Here is a 25,664-nt window from a genome sequence, read left to right on the forward strand (position 1 = left end):
TATATTTGATGACATCTATTCCAAATGTAGCAACAAATTTTAAGAATATTAAGTTCCCTTTCTTGGTCTCTAACAATAAAAAATATAGGTACTCTAGAACAATAGATATTGTTTTCTTTTCAAATATGTTGGAGCAATGGAGTTTTAGTCAGTGTTTCCTACTGAACGGTAATTCTGCAGAACTATCAAACCTGTCAGTCTTTCAGAAGTCAGAAAAGAATGTTATTGCATCTAAAGAGGTAGTTCTACTTTAAGAAGTTACTGTGTGAAAATACAATTTACAGTGTATTTACAGGAATATAATTCTAAACTGATTTACTGTACCCTGGGAATTGCATATTGAATGTGCTATTTGAAAGCTAAAAGCTTGACTTTATTACAAACTTAGCTGCAAATGCAACCTATGCTCCCCTTGGAAAAGCACCAGAGCTAAAATTATAGGATCCTGGCTTGGCCAGCAGGTTGTCTACTGTACCATCATAGAGTTCCATGCATTCCAATGAAACAACTTCTAAATATTTCAGATTTAACTTTGCACTGTACAATACTGGCTTGGAGCCAACACGTTTGATTTTTTTCCCAAATGTGACGACCAGAATGTGGTAATCATATTTTTACAGTTAAGAAAGGAAAATAATTTCTTCCTCTACTGTGTCACTTTTGAAATAGGAATACGTTGTAGTGAAATGCCTTATTCTTTACTGTGATCTTTCTAACTACAGGAAACATTACTTTTTAGAGTAGTGCCACATTTAACACACAACCTATTATGCGAGTTGCACTAGTGTGTACTATGACTTTACTTTCTCTAGTAATGTCACTAAAGTAATGTTTGAAAAACATTCTAAGATTATACATGTATTATTTTCCACTTAGGCTTGTATTGTTGTCATGATAGTCCTGATTTATGGAGAAGCAGTAATTATTTCATACCTTCATTTGAAGCTAGATTCCAGATACAATATTTTTAAAAATTTATATCCATATTAGCTATTTACAAGAAATAGGCCATACAGCTTACTTCTCTAAAATGTTTCTGTTTCCTCAAAGTAAAATATCCTAGCAAAAATATTTTTTGTTGATATGGACACTATATTTCGCTCTTGTTTCCAGTATTTAAAAAAAGTGTAAAGAATCATACTCCAAAATGAACTTACAGTGCTGGAGATTTGGCCAAAACTAAAACAGAAGGAATGATTAGGCATGCGTGTTGTTTAGGATGGATGCATTGATTAATCCTTTTAATTAGCATTCTCTCTGTAAAAAGTATCTAATGTAATCCAATATGAATTCATCCTGTGGGTTTAATTCGTGTGGTATTACTCAAGACTTTTGGACTTTACTTATTGCAGGCTAGTTATGCTCTAGAGGCTCTCTCCCTATGTTGGACAGATGATATGTAAGGTTGAAATGGAGGGCCCTGTCATTATTGCCATGCAACTTTGCAGTGTTTCTTCTTTATTTTGTATGGGTTTTTTTATTCCTTCATGTCATTTCTGGTATTGCAAAATCTTGGCTTTCTTCTCTGGCCCTCATTGGTTGGGAAGAATCTTGTGACTAACATTCACATTTGGAATTCACATTGCTTCAGAGAAGATCATATCCCTGAATGTTACTGTATCTGCATTGCCCATCAGGGATCAAAAACTGCAAGATTTCCTTCATGAAAAGAAGATGGAACTTACGTAGAAGATAATTTCCCCAGACTTCTAAAAATAGCCATTTCGTAGCTTTGGGGAGTTTTTTGGGCAACAACAGCCATAATCCCTGATGAAGGTTGATCTGTTAGAGTCTGGTTTCTCAGTATTTCCATGCTTGTTTCCCCTTATTGCTGAGGATGATCCTTCTTTGCTTTCAACCCATATTTAAAGGGTTACATGTATTGTTCTTCTGGAGACCACACAGAAATATCTCATGCCATGCCGTATCTTTCCTCCATAGCATACATGCCTTTTCACCCATGAAGAGGTTTTGAAAAGCTCTTCAGTCAACCTAGTCTCCAAATCACTTCTAATTAAAATTGTGTCTGTTGTGCATTCTTCTCAATATTTGCTAACACAATCTAGCATTAGCCAACAAAAGAAATGTTAATTCCAGGTCAAAGAATTGTTTAATTAGAGTGAGAACACAATTACTGTTTTCTCTCACGCAGCCTCATTGCTGTTCAGCTCTTCCCAGCAGTGTCTTTTGAAGACAAGCCTGGAGAAAATAATTTCTGTAATTCTTTTCTTATTCCTCAAAGGACAGATTTACCTGCGGCTATTAGGTTTGATCCATTACAGCCACTAAATTAATTGCCTCATATTACAGTGTCTAGAGCTCAGTCCAGCAACTTCCTGAAGAGTTTCTTGGTGTTTTGGAGATTGCTTCAGCAGTAAGGTTTGGAGTTTAGATCCATGTCTAGTGGCTGTCAGGGACAGCAGACAGTTTGTTGTGACAAAGAGGGAGGGAGATTAGTGATCCATTCTGAATGTAGGCACAACTTCAGGTTCAGGATGGTGACTTGTTAGTGGCCATTAGGTGTTTGTCAAGAGACAGTCAAGCTTTGAAATTATACTATATTGAAGTGTATGTCTTTTGAAATCTTTGAATACACTGGCTGCCTCAGCCGTTTTGCTATTTTGGCTCATGAACAAGAGGTCTGATCAGATGTTCTGATACCAGCCTTCAGCTTGATGAGTTGTTTGCTTTGGATAGCATTTGACTTGGAAGCCTCTGACTTTCTGAGCTGGGTGATGTCCAGGATTTCTGTCTGTTACGTTCTTCACTCAGTAGTCCAACCGACTTATTTATTTTCTCTCAGTTCCCCTAAATCAAAGGTCTTTTCTTAAGCTAAGGTAAGAGAGCATATGATTTTCAAGCCGTCTTGGCACAGCTGCGGCAGTTTTGGTATTGGAAAGTTCTCTGATTGTTGCCACACCAAAACCATTCTTTCTTTGGGACTCCTTGCTGTCCAAATCTCTCCATCCCATGGTATGCTTGCTATTTTTACTAATTATCCCTTCTGACTCATCAGGAGGGCCTCTGTTAGCAGAAGAAAATATGTTTATGTGACTGAGTGGACCAGTTCTATGCCTCATGTGCCTTTGGAACTACTTTTCCCTCGTCTTTGTTCTGGTGTCCTTGAATTTTTTATTGAACCTGAAGAAATCTGATCTCGCTCTTAACTAAGGTAGACTTAGCCGTACACTTGGTATGTTATGTACTAGTGCTGAGGTTTCCAGTGTTCTCTTAGCCTTGGTTTTAAAATTTCTCAAAAGGTGGGTTAAATTGTTCCTTTCCCGAGGGATGTCTGTATTTAGTGGTATTTGAACTCTTGCTTCCACATATCTCTGTGGAGACAGTATTTCTTATGGCTGTAACTTTTTCCCAGGTTGGTAGGGAAAATTCAGGCCATTGTGGCTGGCCTCAACTCATGTCCAGAGTTGTTCTTTAGGGACAGAGTGACTATTGTTGATACTGTGCAAGCTCATTCTTAAGGTGATTTTCTAATTCTGCCTTAATTTACCTAAACCTCTTCCTTCTGGGGATAAGACTCTGCTATGCTATGAGTGGGGCCTTCTAGTAGGCAAGGTGTCTATCTTCCAGCTGTCACAGAACTACGGCTTTCAAATAGTCCTTGAGGCTGGCAGACTGAGACTGTTTGCTTTGAAAGACTATGTCAAGACTTTTTATGAGACAACCCAGATGGAGCATCGCTGTACTAACAGAGTGCACTCTGGGAGGTCTCAAGCTATGTCAGTTCTCTTTGAGGAGTCCCTCATAAACATTTGACATGCAGTCAGCTGAAGCTTTATGTACACCTTCAAAGAAGTTATAGTACTAAAGGAGTGTTTCAAGGTCAGGTGGTGCTTGACACTGCAAGTTTCCAGTCACTATTTATATGAAGGATGCTGAGTCCCACCTCCCAGGTTTTTAAGGTGCGCAAAGTTACATCCTGGAGTCACTTACGGTATCATCTGAAGACAGAAAAAGAAGCTACTTATGTACTGGCTAACTGGTGTTAAGATGTGTAATGCACCTGTGCATCATCTCTTAGCCTTTGCTTTCTCAGAGAGACTCTAGAACTCTGCTCCCTATCTGCCCCGCTCCTATACACCATGAGCTTGGCCTCAGGATGGGGGGATCTTCTGCAGGTACTGCAAAAGAAGAATTTTCTGGCCTTCAGGGAAAGTACATGTGTGCACCCACAGTGTGTATGTATACATGTGGACTGCATATGTTGAAAAAGTCTGGTAACTATAATCTCTTTTTATATGTTTTTCTTTGAAAAGCACTTAAATTACACAATGTGGTCTTTATGACTACAGGTGTACAGTTGCCTCTGAAAATATATATCTTAGATCTACTTTTATTGAAATCATGCTAATTGTATTTTGTGGAGTGACTTTACTATGACAGTGACCATGTTTAAGAAAGATTTAATGACTGCACTCTTTTAAAAATAAAGACCAAGCAAAACCATGTTTAGATTGGTTATTCATCCTTGAAGAGATGTCGTTTCAGATCTGATTTTTCTGCAAAATTATAATCTAAAGTTCATAATGTTATAATCCTGGAATGACTGTTCATGTTTTGTGTATCTTTATATTTTCATTTCAGTAAGTCTCAGCAGTTTTGTACCACGACAAAACTTTCTAAGCATCAATCTGCCTGTGGTGATAGAGACATTTTGCAAGTATCCTTTGAAGTATGTTTGTTCTTTTAAGGCAAGAAGGGAACTGTTTAGACGTTGGTGACCCAGCAAAATTTCAGTTGGGTATCATTTTAGACAGGATGCTCTGAAACATTTCTGTAGCGTTTTGACATCTTTATCCCATCTCTGCATTGATTATTGTCCATGTGCCAAGCTCAAAATGAAATCTCTCACTTTCTTGTGCTTATCAGGATATTTTTGGTCAGTGCTTTTTTTAACTTTCTTGAGGGTGAGTCTTAACAGCTCTGATGAGAAAGTCAAAGTAATCCTGAATTTATGGCAGGACAAATGAGATGTTATTGTTAGCTTTGGTATGTCAGAGTGTGGTTGTTCTTTTTTTTTTCTTCAACAGAAAGGAAAACTTAGCCTATTCAAAAAGCAGGATAATTCAGTTAAAACATGCTTATTAATGAATGAGATTATATATATATATGCATACATAAAGGTTAGTAGGCTTGAATATGGCTAATCTAAGAACCCTCAGCCTTAGAAACTGCAATGTTGATGCAGGGCTATAGAACAATTAAACAGTGTAGTTCAGTGTAGTCCATAAAACTAAAGATGCTACATAAGCTCCCCTTTTCTGGAAACACACGAAGGTTCACGCTGACCCAGCTGCTTTCTGAGTCATATGTCTTCTTGTCTGGCCATTATAGGATGGAGGTAGGTATTAATATTAGCAAGCCTTTACCAACAGTAAAAATTATCTACCCTTGCCTCATTCTCACATGCACATGCACGTACAGAAATCCACTCAACTTTTCTGGCTAACAGGTAAGTAGGAGAGGCCGGCCAGATTTCTAATCATATTCTAGCCATTTACTTACTCTAGCAAGGGAGTGCTTTGGAAAATATTCCTAATCATTATTTCATACTTAAGTCATAGGTCTAGAATACCTTCTTACTTCAGGCATGGTGTCAGAGCTATAACCTTGCTCCAAAACCACACAAAGCAAGGGAGGAAGATGGGCAGTATTAAGTGTCTCCTCCTGTCTCCTGCTTTCATCCAAGTTGTGAAGAGTGCAGGTTGTTTAAGTATCCAAACCTAGTGCTTAAAACCAAATGAATCTATAAAGGTAATTCTCTGAGCTGGTATGTTATGGTGTAAAACTCATTGTACTCACATAATTTCTGTGAAACAGAATGGCAGCTAAAAAAAATAACCCTCATATGTTTCTTTCTGCATACTAGAAATAAAAAATATGTTTTGTATTAATTTTTTTTTTACATTTGCTTGGGTATTATTCATGAACCTTAACTAATGTCAATCAGGTACCTAATTTCACTGTCAGGAGCACTGGCAGTTATCAATGCTGTACCCTGCTTCGCTTTGGATGGTCAGTGGATATTAAATTCATTCCTGGAAGCCACTCTGGGCTCCCTGATTGTAGAAAAACAAAGCAGAGAGCTTGTTGGCTTTTTAATTTTGCTTGCTGGTAGTGCACTTTTGGCTGCCAATGTTGCACTGGGACTTTGGATGGTGACAGCACGATAGAACATTGGATAGACTTCCATCAGTTTTCAAAGTACACAAAAATAATGAATCCATTGCCTTTTAAAACTTGTTCAGTACTGAAATTGAAATAATTCCCTTAAAATGACACTGAAAGAACAATCACTGGTGGCTGCTGTTTTAATTTACATCTGTACAATGTTGTACCTGTGGTCATGGGAAATCTAATAGAAAGAAGTAGGAACCTTTTTATATACTCTTTAAGCACTGTACTAATTTTGGAGAAATTGCATTGTAAAGTTTCACAGGAAGAAGCCTAAGACTTCATTAATTTAGATCTCAAAATAAGGGAATTATTTGGCCTCAAACATTTGTAAAGTGGGAGAAAAAACCACTTAGGTTTTATTTTATAATTTGATTAATTGTCAGAAAATCTGTGTGGGCTCTGATCATTTCTCAGTCAGCACAGTCCTGAGTGTCTTGCTTTGTTTTTTTAATCTGGTGTTCTACCAAACTGATCTCTAGGAGGCCCTAAAGTCTGATCTCAAAATGGGGAAAAGCTAAGTAAAAGATTACCATGTGTTAATGAGGAGAGAGACGCCATATGGGTTAGTATCTTTCCTTTTCAGCTGGCCAATGACTGGAAGCATGTTGTCCTCAGGATGTAGTTGAGAAGTGCCAATGTCTGATAGGAATGAGGCATGTGGGAGGATAGCAAAGCTCACATGTCTGTGTTTCTTACACATTCAGTTGTATTATCATACGCAGCTGAAAATTTTTAAAGGCAATATTTGTCAGCAATAGCTACAAGATAACTGAAATTTAGTTTCTAAGTGCTGAAATACGCTGTGCACAATTATTCCTAAGTGATAAGTAGTGTTTGTGTTGTTTTACTCAGAAAATAATACTGTATTATACCTGTTTACAGTTAAAAGTGAAACCTGTTGTTTTTATGGTGTCTATCTTCTGATGCTATGCATGTAATATGTACAGTAACTCACTGATGGTTTTCTGTCATTCAGAGGGTTGTTTTCCTTTGCTAGGATTCATTCTGTTCAAAGATAGCTAACAAAGATGTTTAGCTGAAGCTGGTCTTGGATCGGAATTGTTTAGAGGAAGAATATGATTGTGAGTTGAACTATTTAAACATTTGGCTTTGCTTTCTGAAATCAGTATGGACCATATCCTTGTTCTTAACTGAACAGTGGAAGAACAGTCAGTGTTTTGCTGACTGAAGTATGTCTGACATACTTTGAAACTCTTTAAGTCCGTAATATTTTGTACCCAATAGGATTATATATTGACTGTCATGTCCTCCTGTGATGTATTGCCTAGTTTATATAAATCGGGTTCAGTCAGAGCCTTGCCTCAATATAGGCTGCTACTTTAAAAAAAAAAAGGTCTCGTTTGAGAGCCTAAATATTCAAAATAGGAAAATTTTGAAAAATACCCTGCAATTTCTGTCTTGCACATTGCTCCCCATAGGAGCTGCTGCAGCTCAGAGTTCCTTTACAGAAAAGGCCTTTCCATCAGGAGCTGAAGTGGAAGCTAAGCTCACACATACTGGCTTGCAGGGAGTACTGAAGCATTCATGACCAGCAAACACAGATTCTCTTGGCACCAGAGGTAAAAGCATGGGTAATTTTAAGAGTGGGGTTGAGCCCAATTCCTGGTGCTACTGCATGGATTTGTAACTATGCTGTTTGCTTTTGCCCACTGAGGTGTTACTGTATTTTTGCACAGTAGCCTTCACTTACTTCTTAAGTAAGTACTTAAGATGTATTCTTTTCTTAAGATGATGCAAGCAGTAATGAGAGAGCATGTTTGTTTATTTGTTGTGTTAGTTTACTTACCTCTCCAGTGCTGTCACAGGGTGGGTGGGCCTCTTGAAGTTCACCTCTGTTGGGTGGCAGGCCCGTGCCTCTCATTTTCAATCATTTCAACCCAGGCATGTCAGCACAGATCCTGGTAAGAGAGAGTAAATCCTCCAGTCAATCCAGCATGAGTCGGTCCCTTTGGGGTCTGTTAAAAGTCACACGAAGTGCAAGAAAGGAAGAACAAACTATAGGAAACTACCAGCAGGCTTCTTTTTCTTCAGGAGACACCCTGAAAGTCTAACTCATCATCAGTCATGGAAATGTATAGAGGTTTCAGGGTAGCAGTTCTGATGGGCCACTCTGCCATCTCTCTGTGGACAGGAGGGATAGGAGCATCCTGGTTCTTAACAAAGCCTGGCTCTGAAGCTATGGTCCAGAAGCCTGCCACTCACCTAAGTGGCTGCTTACTAATCTGAGCTCTTCCTTTCAGTGGTTTGGTGCCGCTTTCCTCTGTCTCTGTGTCTTGTCCAATCTACAGTGCACAAAATTAATTTGCACTTAGGAATTTTACTGCAATTTAGTAAGTCAGGATATTTACTTTTCAAAACGGCTACTATTTATGTGTCAGAGTTGCAGTGCTGTCTTATTATCTAAAGCAGCAATGAATGCATCTATGGTGATTTCAAAAATATTATGTGAAAAACATTCCACAAGTTTGATACTGTATGTCTTCATGTTGACTACAACTGCTTGGGACAATCTTTTAGCATAGTACCCCTCCTGGAGATGTAGGCAAAAGATTTAAAAAACCAAAGTTTCTGAATTAACGTACACAAGTGACATCTGCTATAATGAGGCTGGCAAGTTGTTCCTGGTTATTTAATGTGCTACCAAAACATGATGTTTTATCAAAGGAAACTAAATCCAGTTTATTTTACTTTACACAGTCACTGAAAGCCACAGTTATACTAAGTAGAACTTCAGTCTGTGTTTGACCTCATCATCAAAAAGAGGGTAGAGAAGACATCGGTCATGGTTTATGTTTTTAGCAAAACAGACACACTAGTACACTGTAAAGACCCTAGTTAGCTTATGTGGGAGAGAACATACTAGAAGTGTTTAAAAATAATTCATGGGTCCATTTCTCCATGTGCTGGAATTCTACTGAATAAGGGTTGATTTAGTTATGTATGGGTGCTTTGAATCAAGACTTTAAGCAAACTGAGTATGAATGGTGAGCCAGCACATCTTAGATTAGATTACCTGTGGACAAAGGTAATAGTTAAGTTGGACCACTCTCTGAAGAAAAAGTTGTTCAGTGGATCCATTTCATTCTCCTGTAATCCTAACGTATGGATTACATTGTGATAAGCAAGTGCCATACATACAATTATTGGGAGAGGGTTTCCTGCATTTTTGTTTGTTTATTTAGCAAGAGAGAACACAGAAGGACACAGTGTTTTTTGTGGGTTGGATTTTTACTCTGGAGTACTTGCGATGTTTCTTCTATTTCTATTTTTTTAAAAATTGAAAGGAAGCCTTTCTTTAAAATGAAATCTTTCCACTTCTCATTCTAATTAGCCCCTCAGAATGTAGCATATTCTTTGATACAGAATCCATCAATATAATTATAGGGCATATTGACTGGAGTGTAAAACAGAACACTCTTAAAGATTGGATAGATACTACTATTTATGTATATGCTATGCATTTTAAATCTGTATCAGATGGAAAAAGTAATGTCTAACATTGGAAAGTGTTACACATAGCTTTTACTTAAAAATTGCGAGAATTCCATAATTGTAATCAGTTGTTGGGTTTTATGAGAATTTTTTTTATATCAGCAAAGACTTCCATAGAATGTACTGATAATGCATGGTATGACATGAAAATGGCTAACTTCTTAGCATGTGGGAAGTTACACGCTCTTTGCTAACTTAGGAAATTAAAACCAGCTTGCTTCCATACAAGTTAAATGAAAGAGACTTCACTAGGAAAAGTATAGACAAACTTGCAGATTAGTCAGCCCAAATTTATGAGCCACAGTGGAAAATCTGGTTTTAGAACGAAACGACCAACTGTACTGACTGTTATATTTTTCAGTGATGATGATTCTGCATTTGTGCATATGTGTGTGTATACACGGATACATACATATAATAGATAATATACACAGCCACAGTCTGTATTGCTGCTTTTTTAGGGATAACTTACAGCAGTCCTTCATACTCCGCAATGTAGGCTTTTTCTTTTTTTATTTCACTCTGTGGATTCCATGTATTTCTCTGAATTTTAAAATTGCAACAATGTTTTTCTCCCATAACTGATCTAACTTATTTATTAACAGAAGACAAGTGATGGACATTATGTAACCACAGCTGCATGATGTTTGTTCAGCTGATGTTTAAAATATGTTTCTTGCTTTCTGTGAGGCCTCAGCTACACACATGGTAAACACAGGTTTCAGGGCGACTAAAAGAGGTCAACCTCAGAATCCATCACTCTGTAAATGCTGCTTTTTGTGCTGTTCTGTATGATAACTGGGGTGAGTGAGACTGTGTAGAGTATACTGAAGAAACAATGTTTTCAGGGCAGACCTCCCCATGGCAGTCAGGGTGTTTCAGCCTTCTTGAAATAAGGCTATGATTTTGTTCGGCTTAGAACATCAACAATCCAAGTTTTCCCAATAGTTTCTTATACATTTTACACGATGGCAAAGGGTGACCTGTAGCAAGTAATTTTTAAAATAAATTCTGTATGTCTTCTATCTGAAAGATCTGATTTTGTATCTGAGTATCATTTATGACAGATGAAGAAGGATTATAAAGGTTTATGTAGCCTGTATTTAATTGTTTTAAAAAGTTGTGATTTAAACTAGAAATCAATAGTTATTTGTAAAATATGCATTCTATACACCTGCATTCAGACCAATTTCCACAACCAGTCTTGCCTCAGCTTTGTTCTTGTGACCTTGTGAGTAAGGAGGATGAATCTAACTCAGGTAAGATCCAATATTAGCAGTTATTTTATACCCTCTTTATCCTGAATTTCATGTAACACTATATATAGATTAGTTACTTAATGTGGCTGAGTTATCTGGGGTACATATCCTGTATTAATGCAGCATCTGGGAAGCATTGTACTAGGGACTGCCAGAAAACATCAGCTCTGTGACTCTTTCTTGTTCCTTGGACTCATCCACTACGATCATATGAAGAGCAGATGGCAGCAACTAAGGGCAGTGAAGAACCTCAGTTTATGGCAGCTTTATGAAACCTTCACACTGCTGACCCAGCGTGAAAGGACAGGAACAAAGAGCAGGATATGACACTGCAATTCCATTCATTCCATTTACATTGGCATGAAATGTGAAAAGAACTTGTAATTAACATTTCAGAGCATGCAGATATGTTTTCCAGCCCATCACTGAATCATTCAGTGACTGGTGATCGAACTTTTTTTTTTTTTTTTAACACGTTGTCATTCCATGTGCTGAATAAGTGGTATGGGTAGTTGTAGCTTACTTAGTAAAATGGGTATTTCTCACTTCTAGGTGTTCATCTTGGGTTGGTTTTTGCAGCATCATAGTGTAATTGACCTTCACTTGATACTAGTTTGAAAGTTTGGAGGCTATTTCCAAGCCATCACTGGAAAAATCTAGTTTCTTCCTTCCCAAGGTGTTTGTTAATATTTTAAATTCCTCTTTGCCTTACATAACTTTGCTTTTAGATTTCATGTGATCAGATAATCTTATCTGAAGCCTGTCAATGGAATATGTATTGTTTTGAAATTCACTGTGGGTTTTTTTCCTTCTACATGGACTTATTTTTCACACTGACTCACAGCTGTGGAATGTTAGATTTCTAGACCCTTTGTTCCTACTATGCATTGTTCATGATCATGTTTTTTAAAAAAAAAAAAAAAAAAGAAAGCTTCATTTTGAAAATGTCAGCTAACAAATATATGGAGCACTTTGAATAATGTATTGTGGTTTTGTTTTGCTTTTTTTCTCTATTTAATCAACCAAACAATAAGTATTGTTTTCTATGTGTGATAAATGTATCCTGCAAATAAATTCATTGTTTGATTGTAAATGTGCTTAAATCTGTTTTTAAAAATAAGGTAAGAGTGACATAATTCCTTATTTGTGGCAAGTCCCGTATTCTCTTATATATTCTCATACTCTTAATTTGTAATTTATATTCTCTCTCTGGGTACCGACGAGGTACCACAAGGTATCACTATCCTTTTCAGGATCCTTTTCATCTCCTAAAATTAATAATAACTATCACTTTACTTTCCCGTATTTACCAGCTTATCACAGTAATAGTTTGAGTTACAATAGAAGTACATGCAGACAAACACCTACATGTTGTTCCGAAGCAAAGCTAGCTTCATTTTAATGTGACCAAGGTACATAGTGACTGCCTTATAGGAGCAAATCCCTTTCTCTTGGCTTAGTTCCTGAGTAATTCTTCTCTTCCAGAGTTACGGACTTCTGTTAGCTTGGTTTGTAGTGAAGTATTTGACACAGGATGCCACAGTCAAAGGTTAAGTGACACCACATCTCTGGGTGTTAAGGCCAGTCCTATGTGAAGAACTTAAAAAGTCAGATCTTCGAATGACATTAAGGTGATGTTATGTATCACAATCTTTGATTTGTATATACAGGCCAGGCCAGAGCTGGGCACATATCCTGGCTAGTTCTGAACAAGTTTGCTTAGGTATCCAGATGCTATCTGGGGCTGCGTTAGCATGGTGTAACTAGATTGATTAGCTTTATTTGAGAATGGAGATTTATAGCTCTGTTTCTTGAGCAAGCCTATCTAGAGTTAGCCAGGTTATTCGTACTGAGAACTAAATTGTCCTTTGTTGCTTATTGGACAAGCTGTTACTTTATACAAGCAGAGCTGTTTCAGCAAGCATGGCTTTGTTCCCAGATAAAAGATTACCATGAGATATAGGCACAAAGCACAGATCGGACACATTGGTAGGATTTCCCAGATAGGTCGCTATGCAATTTTCTAAATACTTGCATGAGGAGATGGCTTTTTTCTTACCCGTTTTAAAGGTAGAGACAACAGTTTATTTTTTCTGAGGTTTTTCAGTTGATTTTGAAAACGTTACTCCTTATTCTGATTATGTACGCTCTGTAGTCTAGAATAAAATCAGTGATGTCTTAATGTCATCTTGAGAAATGTGCCTTAATCACAGATATAATTTCAGGATAAGATTTAAAAAGAAATACTGTATCTGTGAGTCTTACTGCTGGTAACTTTATAAAGAAGACTTAATATAATTCTTCCTCTGATCATACCAGTTTGAATCACCAAGCAGAAGCATTCCTAAACATCTGTAGTAGATCTGTATGCATTGACCTCACTTACTTAAGATTTTTCTGAGCTTTTGATATGAACTACCCAATGAAATACAATTTAAGGTTTGATTCTAATCTTATGGTGGTAAGCTGGGAGAATCCACAGCATTCATGAGGGCTAAGCGGCAATCACCCAGACTTCTACTAACTTTTTTTCCCCTTTTTCTACCTCAGACAGATATGGGTCTGGTGTTTACTTTGATGCTTTTAAGGCTGCAGTGTTGTTGAAATAGAATTGGATGTTCTTAGTAATTATATATCTTATTCTCTACATTTCTGATTAATTCTACCTCTTTTTAGTTCTTTGCAAATACCGTAGTTGCTGAATACTATGTAACTACCACTTCTGACAGTCCTGAAAACACATGGCCATATATCCTTTTTCATTACCCCTGGATAGACTCTTTCAAACCAAAAAAATACTTTTCTCTTTTTTTGTTGTTTTTTTGTTAAATGTCATCCTTTTTACTTGCTATTGTATTTTGAAAGCCTTTGTATCTTTTTCCCTTTCACAGCTCTGTGAGGATCTCTATTAAAGTATTACCAGATATTTTTAAAGTGTAAATTCCTCTAAGCCTACTGAATTTGATTCAGTTACCCACATAGGCATCTAGTGTGGTCTGAGATATCCTAAGGTGTTCTTAGGTTAATAATCTGACTTGGAACAACGTTTTGAAACTCATCACCCACTTGTCTCCATTCGTCTTCTGTTGGTTTAGGTCTTAAGGTTTCTAAGACCTATGCTTGGAGCTGGCAGATGTGGGTGAGGCCCTATAGGAGATCAAAGACATTCTGGACCAGCAGCTGGATACTAGGAGGGGTACCTGAGGGCATTTTGTATCACGCCAGATGCTTATATGTGGGCAAAAATTCAAGCCTGACTGTCTCCTTTTCTTTCTTTGAATTTCTTTTCTTTTTGACTCATGAATTAAAATGGAATATGAGGCTTTTTGAGTGAGTTTTATTTCACAAAAAGACAAATCTAAGCTTTTCTGTTTGTGCATGATAGTGCTGTACATGCTGTTTTATGAAAGTTAGGCTAGATACATGCATTCTCCTCCTGCTCTGGACCTTAGATCTGGAAGCAGCAGCAATGAATATTGCTGCCATATCTACAGCAAGAAAAAGGAAGGCTTCTTTTATAAGGAAAATACCATCTGTCTCCAGATGTGGAGTGGTGGTAGCAGCAGTGTACAGATTGACAGGAAGCGACGAAGAGGCACCAGGTGGAGACGAGGCTGCGTGAGGGGACTATGATCATCTTGGCCAACTGCCACAATTGTCTACTTGCCTCTTTTTCTCCTTGCAGGAGAAAAGAAGTGGTGAGACTTACCGTTAGGAATGGGATAAAATCAGGGAAGGGGCTTGACAGAGAGAGATGGTTTGTTCATTTACAGAATCTTTAAATTGGAAAGAGAGCATGTATCCTTTACGAGTGGAGATGTAATTGCTGTTTAGTAACTCCACGATAAGCATTTATACTACTTTTCTTTTTTCCTTGAAGCATTTATAGAGCTGAGCTGCAAATAAAACTAGCAAACTTCCATCATTGGTAGAAACATCCCATGTAATAAGATCAGAGAGGCAATAAAAGCCTGTCCTTCTAGATAGCAGTTCAGGGCATTTAGACCTTGGAGCCGTGTCCCTCTCCCTGTTTAAGGATCAGGTCCGATCTTACTTTCAGTTAGTCTGGATGCAAAGTCAGGACTTTTCTCCTGTTTCCACATTCCCTCTTCAGCACGAGTTGACCTCACAGATGCAATTATTAAGAAAAATTAATCAATCCATTTTTATAATGTTTTGCCCCTTGGCTTTGTTTTCATTCCTGCAGCTATTTGAATAACTAGCAGAAACTAGGCCAAACCACCTGTATCTCTATCATCGCTGCAAAATCAACAAAGCCAGATTATGAACGTGCATTATAAACCACAAATTCCTGGGTACTTACCACCGGTTATACCAACAAATTTTTTTTTTTCTTCACTGCAACTGTTTACCGTTCTTTATTAGATGATTGAATTTATTCCCTAGAAATCTTCTGCGAGGCGCTTGCAATGCTCAATGTGCTGCAGCACTGAAGGAAAAAATGGGCAAAACAAAACTTGTATTATATGCTTTTTACAACTAGACAAAATTCAGTGTTTCATTTACTGGACCGGTTCAGATAAGTTATTAGTCATATATGAAAGCCCTGGTTATTTTTCCAGCATTTATCTTCAACGTTACTCCTAGGGAGAGCACTTCAGTAGTTAACCTAACTGGCCTTTGCATAACACTTTAAGTGCAATTAAATATAACTGAACCAGGAGTTAAAATATTACTGAAATAGTTGTGAAAACCTTAACACATTATCAAGAAGTATTTTTTCATAAACATGCAGAAACCTATTGTTCACTTGCAACTTTACCTAACTGGGAACTGTGCAATTTTTTTAACCTTTATTTTTTATCTTGACATGGAAATACCAAAAGCAATTCTGAAGAAAACATCTCAGCTTTCACTTACAGGGTTACTTAGAGAGGCTTGCTTTTAGCATGTGCAAATGATGGTGTAAAAATTAAACTATCATTTAACAATGGGATATTATATGTGATGCTAAATGTGATAAATCACTCTACTCTCATATATGTGATTCTCCAGTTCATTTCCCATGCTCTATACTAAGTCAAAGGCAAGTGCAATGAGGATTATTTGTATGAGCTTTTATAGCTGTACAGTGTACCCGAAGACATTAAGGTTGCAGCCAAACCAGCAGTCCAGGTTTGGTGAACTTAGTTCATCATAGTAACAAGGAAAAAAAAATCTAGACAGTGAATGTAGTTGATTAAGGAGTCATGAACCTGAACTTGTCATACTCTGATGTAAAACAGCAAAAAGAATCCAGAAAATGAGTGGTCATTTGAGTTTAAAAAATAATAATTTTATTATTAATTACAAATATTTTATTATTAATTACAAATAAGAAAATAACTTGAAAAAATGCCCCTTAAAAAAAGGCTTTCTTCTAGATCAAAAGTGTGCTTTGAAATGCGAAATAAACCTCTTTTCTTCTGCCATGGGTTTGTGTATACACACAGATGCTAATTTGATAAGCACTTGGTCAACTTCCGCTGACCTGAACTATCATCAGCTTAGATAAAAATAATGATTGTTAGTGGCCTTAGAAAGCTGTGAAACGTACAGGCTGCAGCTGCAGTGAGGGAAACTGAAATGGCATTGTCAGATCCATAAATAAGAGCTTGCAGTGAAGAAAAGTGGTTCAGCAGCTCTGTACGGGCCTCGGATGTGAGACCACCCAGTGGGACAGACGGCCTGCTGTGCTACACCTTCCCTGGGAGACCTGCAGCCGTCTGTTAGGGCCAGACCCAGAAAGAGACCCGCAGTCCTAAGGGGGGACTAAGGCCAGTGGAGCTCACTAAGCTCTACGGTTAGGATCTTGCTTACCCTGAGGTCAATAGGCCTCCAAAATTAGCTCAGATTTTTACTCAAAATAGCCCTGAAGTTTTCATCTGCACATGCCCAGCCCTGCTGCAGCAGCAGAACTCACGCACGACGTTCAGGCTGGGGTCTGGCAATGGCGCATTCTGTTCCTCTTGCCTGGGAGACTCGGTCAAGCACTTGGTCTCAGTGTGAAAGTTTTAAATCAAGCATCCCACAAAATGCAGCAGGGGTTACTTCTGTCTCTGAAAATGCTGTGTGCACAGGTGGGAGCAGGATATGGCAGATGGGAAACATTCTGGATACAATCCAATGTCTATTTAGTTAACCACTGTCCAGACTGTTTATGAAATACTATAGGTGAATTCGAGGTCTTGGCTAGCACCTACTTACAATCTCCAGGACAGAGCCACGATGTCTCCAGGAATGTTTTAAATTGTGTCTTTTTGTTGTTGGCGTTTTTTAACCTTTGCTGTATTTGTTTTTGAGCATAAGGAGTTTGGTATCCAGGACCATTAATTCTAATATCATGCAGCAGTCTGTATGGGGATGCTTCCTCTACAGATGTGTACAAAACCATGTGAGAATGAGGTGTTTTGTTGGAGAGGAATGTTAAAGAGATATTGTCAATTTTAAGCTTTGGGGAAAAGACAACTCTTATTTTAAAGAATAAAAGTGTGTTAAAATCTGAATAGCTGTTCTGCTTTTCTACAGTAGTTGCTGAAATACCTTTTCTATGTTTAAAAAAACATGACTCTAACTTTATTCACAGCTTAGGAAGGGTACTGCTTTGGAGATGGAAGCTTATGAACAAAGGAACTTTGAAACGGGCTGTCTCCTCTTCAACTGCACCAAATGTTTGACCTTGATGTGTCATTGAGAAGAAACTGTAGCAAGCTTATTGCTGATGAAAGCTTGCTGTTCTCCAGCCATAAGGAAAGCCATCTCTCTTAAGAACAGCTTAAATTATTACCCAGTTGGGCATCTGAAATCAGAAATTTCTGCTGGTGCATCCCAGGCTTTGGAATGCTGTCCTATGAAATCTAACACTGCAGTGAGACAAGGAGACCTGCTATCAGAAAATCCTAGGTCCAAATTAGACTGAGCCCATAAAGTGATTCTTGAATATGATGTTTGCATGAAAACAGAGCCAAATTATGCATGAGTAAGAAGGCTGTTATCAATATGAAAATGTAAAGGACTCCTTTCTTCCATCCTTATTAACCACAGACATGATCTGGCTACACTGATGTCAGTGGGAAACATCCATCCCTATATGGAGTGGAATATCAAGTATTAAAGTAATAGAGGAATAAGGTGACATAGCCTAAAAAACAGTGACGGAACTGGACCTGACAAGGTAGGAAAACAGTTTCCTTGCCCCAGTTTCTTCAATCTATAGAATGAAGCAATGTGTTTCCCTTGCTATAGTTAACGTGTTTTGCAAAGCCCCTTACTTGCATAGTGTAAGACATAGACCTATTCTCCCAAGCAGATCTGGTAAAAGTTATGTAGCAAAAGTTGTTGTAAAAGCAATCAAGTGGAATCCAAGTTCTCTCTGCTTTAGAGCATAGCAAGCTTTCAAAGCTGCTGGTCAATTGAACAGGATGCTGCTATGAGGGTAGGAATTCAGAAATTCATCCCCACCTAGCTTGAGTCACTTGCTTTAGGCATTTGGACAATCATCTATAATCATCTTTTCCTCTCTCTACAGCCAATAAAGAAAGAAATACCACCACAGATAGCTATCTGAGTTGCGATCACGCTGTGGGGCTGCTTCTCACCCAACATACCAGAGACACAGCCTATGTACACAGCCTAGGTACAGCCTGCTCCACAGCCATGTGGAAGAAGGAATATATTAATAAATAGGATTGCTCAGAGCACCCAGACAGGCAGTATATAGTGTAACGGGGTAAAACAGTACCCCACAAAAACCATATAAGTAACTTGAAACCAATGAGTATTACACTGCCTTGTTTCTTCTTTCTTTCATCCATAGCATGTTAATGAATAAAAAGGTTTGCGTCAATAAACACTGGTTTGTGTCCAATTACCTTACTCAAAGGGTCTTTATTCATGCACACCACATTCCTTTAAAGAATGTTTTAGAACAGGTTCTAAAAATTGTAAGTATTGGTCTGAATCATTCCCAATTCTAAAATATTTTAGTCTAGTAACAGAATATCATTTTTTATGTATGTATGTGTCATTAAGATCACTGAAACATGATGATGAACAACTTGTAATTGCTAGGTATCTGGCATTATCAATCTCTTCTTATTTTTAAGGGAAAAAATACAATAAAATGAGTCAGCAAAGTAGACAATAAATCTTGAAAATAGTGTTTTAGAAATCAACCTAGCTAGAATAGGCTTAGAAATAAACCAAACATACTTAAAGACAGGGATTCTCAATTATACATGTGGCCTCAAATGGCCCCTTTCTACCTTCCACACTGTACATCTCTGCTGTAGTTGTAAATAATTACGTTTTTACCTACAGAATTGTTCACTAGCCTTTTCTCCATCTGCCAAGAGCAAGACTGAGGATTGGAAAGCCAGTTAGAAATACATCTTCCCTGTGAGAGCTGATTACCACTACCGCATTCATTACCAGTTTGACACTGAATTCACAACGTGTATTTCTTCTACCCCCTGCCCTTCCCAGCACCTCCCCATCGTGACTTCACTTTCTCACTAAAAAATCCAGAACCACTTTGCAGAGTTATTAGTATCTGCCTGCCCTTTTTTTGTCAGTAAAAACATGGGTTTTAAATGAAAAAGTGAGAATTTCTCAGCAAGCCATTCCTATGCAGTCAGGAGGAAGGAAAGGAGAAGAAAGGCATCTGTGTGTTTTACTCTTGATTCAGCTGAGGACTTAATTAGCAAATATATTTGTCAACCTTTCTGTTCTTTACATCTCTTTAAAAGAAATTACTGTGGTGATATGATTGAGAAGGACTGTTTGTAGAATTATGACTCCCTACCTAATTATGTTCAGTTTGCCAGCTGTGGCATCTATTTTAAAGGCTGCATTTCTGGCTGGGGATTATTAGCAGCTTATATATACCAGGGTATATACTTTAATACAATCCACTGCTTAATGCTTTATCTCCCTTGAGGGCATTAGAGATGTTAGAGTAAAACCTGGATTCATGTTGAAGGGTAATTTGCTTTAGGAAGAAAGAGGGTTTTACAGTGAATAAGCATTATATGCACCATATTAAGATGCGGCCAAGATTCTGGGAAGTGACTACTGAATCTGGGTACGTTTTTAAGATTCCCATTCTAAAGGATTTACTTTTCCAATGCAACAGAGCAGAAAATCAAGTCCTTTAAAAAGAACCAACTTGCACACCAGAAACATCGCTGGTGTTAATGCTGCTGTATAACATTTGTGTTTATATCTGTGAATGTTTGTGATTTACTTCTCACTGAAAGAAAAAAGAAAAAGGTTGGAAAAACTGAAAATGGTTGCCAATAAGGGCAGTGGCCATATTGTTGCATATAATCACAACAGCTTCCTGGACAGCTGAAATAATAGCAGCCTGTTTTAGTGCCCTTGAACCAGTTTCTACTCTTTGATTGCTCTTCACAGTAAAGTCTGCAAAACAATGTCATCAAAATTGGCAGCACCTTAATTGTGACACCGTGTAACTATGGCAGATGCTGAGAAAATCTCCACATCTGCCCAGGCCTGGTTTGGCTTCTAGGAGAACCGGGGAGATGACAGTCCAAGTCGCAGAATATTTCCACCGTTAACAAATCGGACTAAGTTTTGCAAGGTCTGAATTAAACTCTCAGCTCAGCCACTGTAAAACAGGAACAACGATGTTTTGCTGATCCCTTTTATTGCTAGTATTTGGACTATAAATTCTCTGTGTAGAAACCCCCTCTTCTGAGTGCAGTGATGTGAGGTTGTAATTCAGCTTGGAGGGGGGGGCTCCAGGTATTGCTAAAGGATGGTTTGAGAGGAGTGTGCACTACTGGAAAGACTGGCTTCCAGGAAAGAGATACTAGCTCTTAAACATGACCTCTCTCACACAGTCCAAACCCAAAGAGCAGTATGCATTTCGAAAACTAATTCAGTCAAGAAGTCAGCAACAGTGCAGGCAGAGCAAGAAGAGGTTGTAAACAGCAGAGAAGTCAGAAACTGACGGAATGAACACCATGCAAAGGACTCGCAGCAGGAGAGGATGCAAATGACTAGTATCAAACAGAATAAAGTATGGCTTAGGAAAAGAAAAGGAAAGGAAGAAAGATCTGAGAACAAACAGTGCTTCATTCAGAACAGGTTGGACAAGTGATTGTGCAGCTTGAATGGGAAGACAGGGAATGCTCCACTGATTTCTAAATAACAGATAAAGTTGCTAAGATGAGTGAAAGATAATAAGGTGAATTAGATATCAAAGAGCTCTAGACAGAAGCAGGGCTGGAGTAGCATGCAGCAAATGAAAAACCAAGCTGACGGAGGGGAAATAATTGGGAGAGCATTAAAGAAGGAGGCCTCCGGTAACCAAAGATGTTAAGTGATGATCACGCAAAAGAAAGGAGAGAATGGAACTGAGAAGGCAGGATGTTCAGAGGGGGAATGGGAGAGATGACCGGCGCTTGAAACTGCAGAAGGGGTGTAAGGAATAAGGAAAGGTCATATAGGTAGCCACTGCTGCTTCTTCATTCAGAGGTACCTCATTTTTTTTTGTCTTTTTATCTCCCTGTCTTGTTAGTTAGACAGCACTTGTGTATTTACTCCACAGTTGCATTACTTGTTTTTAACATTTGTTATTCCAAGCAGCTTGCAATATGACCTTAGGGGAGGCTTAAGGTTTTATAGCAACCTTTTACCTACCCACCACTTCTTCTCAAGCAACTTCCAGTTCATTCCTGCCATGACTGAAATGCTGCATGATAGCATCTTTGCAAAGCCTACAGAAGCAGCAGAGGGCCAAAAGCATCTTATTGCTTCTCAGCTCGCATTTTCTTAAAGACAGTTTAATCCCACATACTTAGTGCTGTAAGCAAGCAATTTCAGAAAATTAAACAGGAATTTCCCTATGTGTTTATGACATAGCAGTGATGATAGATTTTTGTTTGTAGTTAAATATTTCCCTGCAGTGTTTACTGATTAAACATTCAAGGCACACAGGGAAAGTGATTGTGGACTTGACTGAAAGCCAGCTGAAGAGAGAAAATTTCATTGATTCACCTGGGTTTTAAAATTGATAAAACCAGTCCAGAGACTGATGTGTGAATAAATGTGTGCATTTTACTAATGCATTGGAAGTGGGAACTCTTGCATTTATGGACAGGAACATTTACAAGACATTTAACACCTAAACAGTTCATAAATAGAGCTTTGAACAGTTGTGTTCTACCGAAGGATATACTGTAAATGTGTTACTTGGCATCACCATTCAGACAGACTGCATATAATCCAGGCAATGAAATATGCCATGCATGATGGATGTCATATGAATAGGATTAGTCTGCCAATAACACATGCACTATCCCTTAAAGTTAGGCTCCATGATTTATTTTACAGGTAGAAGTGAGGCTCACTAACAGAAGTATGCCTAAAGCTAATGCTACTGACAACATATAATTTGACTAGAAATATTACCTACAAGCAGAAAACTATGGTCTCTTTCCCATCAAAAAGTACCATTTTCATTTTGAATAAAAATGTATGAAAAAAAATTAATGTATTTTTAGCTTGATATTATCCATGAATGAGAAAGAAAAACAATAGGTAAATAAAACTCATTGAAAGTAAAGCCAATTTGTTGCCAAGTGGTCAGTATTCTAAACAGTCCTATGTGCGTAGTAATAATAGACTTGGTCTCTTGTCAAGAAATTTAAGAAACTTTTAAAAGAGTCCCTTAGGTTTACCCTGCAAAATCATAATCATGTGATCGCATAACTGGAAGGAGGGATCCAACAGTAAGAATGCTGAAAAGGACATATTTTCAGGGAAGTTGAATACTTAAAGAGTAAGGTGCTTACTAGTATTTCCTCCGACCATCTTGGCTTCCTCCTGCAACTCTATTACAGCTCCTCCCAGTGTGATCCTACGGAGCTTGTTTCAATACCATCAGAAAGTGCTGCAGCAAATAACGTTTCTGCAGATGAGATAGGCGTGAGGCGCTCCAATATCGTTACTCATGTCTGGTTTATGACAGGATAAGCTTTTATCTCTTAGGGCCAGGTCTTTTAATCCAGCTGAATAGTTTCAACGCAGGACAGTGTGTGGGAAAGCAGAGCTGTACACTGCTTCTACACTCTTACGGTGCTGGAGCCAGCAAAGGCTCCACGGTAAGTCTGGCTGTATGTAACTGCCCATAACACAAAGGACAATTGGTCTCATCTGCCAGGAAAGCCCTGGGGTCCTTGTGTCAGCAGCTCTCAGTGGCACAGTGTAACCATGTCAGAGTGGAATAAAATCTGTCGAAAAGATCTCTGAAAGAACGGAGTCGGGCAACTGCATAATTTTGTTCCAAAAAGTCTGCATGACATATTGGCTAAAGTTAAGTTTCATGGCTTTGTTTGACATAGCCAAAAGTGGCTGTCACACTGAAAATGTATCTCCTTTTTCCTGAAGCATTTTTATTGCAAAATCTGTTATTCACCATATGTTGGTCAAAAAATGAATTAATACACTTTCACATTAGCACACACTTCCTAAGCAAACAGTAAAAGTTCAAGGCTGGCAGTTCAGTATTGTTTATTGTTACACAGGGCTGTGTTAGTTTGAGTATGTGATGAAGAGAAATACAACAGTGTATACTTTAAAACAGGAATCAAAAAGAAAATATAATCCAAAAGTTTCATTTCAGCATTCTCAAATGTCTTTTTGAGTCAATGTCTTTTGGCATTGGCAAGACACCAACTTGAACTCTTTTGGCACAACGAGACACAGTATTGTAGACTATGATAGATGTTAGCCCTTGAAAACAGGGCAAAACAGAAAAAGAAGTAAGGAAGAAGTGAGCACTCAGAACAGAGCAGCTTGTTGTCTGAATTCATCAGAGTACAAACTCAATGCCACTATATCACTGCCTAGATCAGAAGAGAAACCTAACTGTGATTTCTAATACCCTGCAAGTATGACAATACATTCTTTTCTTCTTACAGCTGAACCACTGCATAATAACAATTCCAACAAACACTGAAAGTATAGGAGCCAAACCAAACTAAATTACCCACCATTTGCTTAAGGTCATAAAAGCAACCTTTCTATCAAAATTTAATTGAAAAATTGAAATATTTCCACACCAGAAATTCTAAGGCAACTACCTGTTCATGGACATTTGTAATTTTGCATGTCATGCTAGTAAAGTTGGGATTGGGGAATTACAGGAAATAAAATAGCTGCTTGCTCTTTTCAGGACTCATACACTCAAAAAAGTAAGACTCTGAATTAATAAACTTTAAAAAAGAAAATACAATTGCATGTTATTGCATAAGATACTTGAAGTCCTTAAATTACAGAACCCTGTACGATTAGCCTTACTTTATGTAGCTGAGCAATCTTACACCTTTGTTTATTGAAGCAACCGGCATCTTCATTGCCTATGCTTTGACATAACTCTCGTCAAGGGAGTTTTTTTCCTTCTAATTTTGCCCAGACAGAGGAAATGAATGATGTTTTGATTTTTGTACAATAAATCCTTTTGCTCTCTCTCTTTTTGGAAGTCTGCATTTCTCTCACCGTTTTCAGCCTAAAAGTCAGAATAGAAATGGCACTCCAAAGTCCTGCCTTTGAAAATTATACTCAGGTGTTACCAACACAATGTAGCTGCAGTTTCAACTGGAAATCCCTTTAAGTATTTGAAAATCTTGCCTCTCAAGATTTTCACTTCTCACCTCTTTGAAGAAAACCTTCCGGAATTCCAATGCCGGGAAGAAAAAAAAGTTTCATTTGAACTCTGCATATGGTAAGTATTCCTATCATCTGATGAATTTTCTGATTTTCTTGTATTCAGCGTTAACAGTGCTGGCAATAGTAGTCATTCTGTAAGTGTTGCAGCCAAAACCCCTAAGAAAACTACTTGTTATCTTTTGAGCAAATGCTTGATCATTAACAATAGCTACACACACAATTTTTTGTTCATCAGAAGTTCTTTCAGTTCAAAATTAACTATCAGAGTAATGAAGAAAAACAACAAAAAAAGAAAACATTTCTTAATCTAATGGTTAAATAACTGGAGACTATAATAAGGACTGACTGAGGAATTATTCAGATAATGTAAGGAAAGTAATAAAGAAACATTATGGAAAATTTATGTAGAATATCAAGTACATTGTTGACAAGAGAAATTTATAGTTAGCTGTTGAATTTGTGTTTTTTAAAAATGCCACAGCTGAAACAGTTTCTGTCCTCATGGGTTTACAAACTAATAGAGAAAGAAAGTACTGTTACTACCACTTTTCAGATAGGTTTTAATTTATCCAAGGTGGAATAATCAGTAGCAGTTTAAGAATTAAAACACTGATCTCCTGACTCTCAACCTACTGCTCTAATTAGAAGACATTTATTTCTCTTAAAGTATCAACTGAGACATTTTAGTAAAGACTGAGCTGGTACCAGTGAGGACCAAACTCCGCAATCAAGTATGTATTATCTGACAAACTTCCGGGTTGCTACGACACATAAGTTTTCTGATATTTAAGACAACAGGCTGTTTTAGGCTGAAAATTTTTATGTCAGTTCCAAAAGTCACTTTGCTGTAATTAGTGCCAACTATTACTTTATTGAGTTCTGGTGAAGTTTTGGTATCAGATTAGAATACATTAATATTTTATTTTATCAATAGGTTTAGTATTTTTATGTAAGTTTTGGAGGATTAACTACATTTTAGTCTGTTTTTCCAAATTTGGTCTA

The 25,664-nt window shown here is 37.7% G+C and overlaps 1 protein-coding gene across 1 annotated transcript in view; it reads left to right on the top strand.

Moving 5' to 3' along the window:
- Positions 1-6,191, top strand: part of MBTPS2 (membrane bound transcription factor peptidase, site 2) — a 32,307-nt gene extending 26,116 nt beyond the window's left edge. Inside the window, exons 10-11 of the mRNA XM_059824484.1 lie at positions 4,603-4,678; positions 5,969-6,191. Coding sequence (XP_059680467.1) covers positions 4,603-4,678; positions 5,969-6,191 — 299 coding nt within the window. The remainder of the gene's footprint in view (positions 1-4,602; positions 4,679-5,968) is intronic.
- The last annotated feature ends 19,473 nt before the right edge of the window (positions 6,192-25,664 follow it).

Source organism: Gavia stellata, chromosome 1 (assembly GCF_030936135.1).
Source record: "Gavia stellata isolate bGavSte3 chromosome 1, bGavSte3.hap2, whole genome shotgun sequence".
NCBI lineage: Eukaryota > Metazoa > Chordata > Aves > Gaviiformes > Gaviidae > Gavia > Gavia stellata.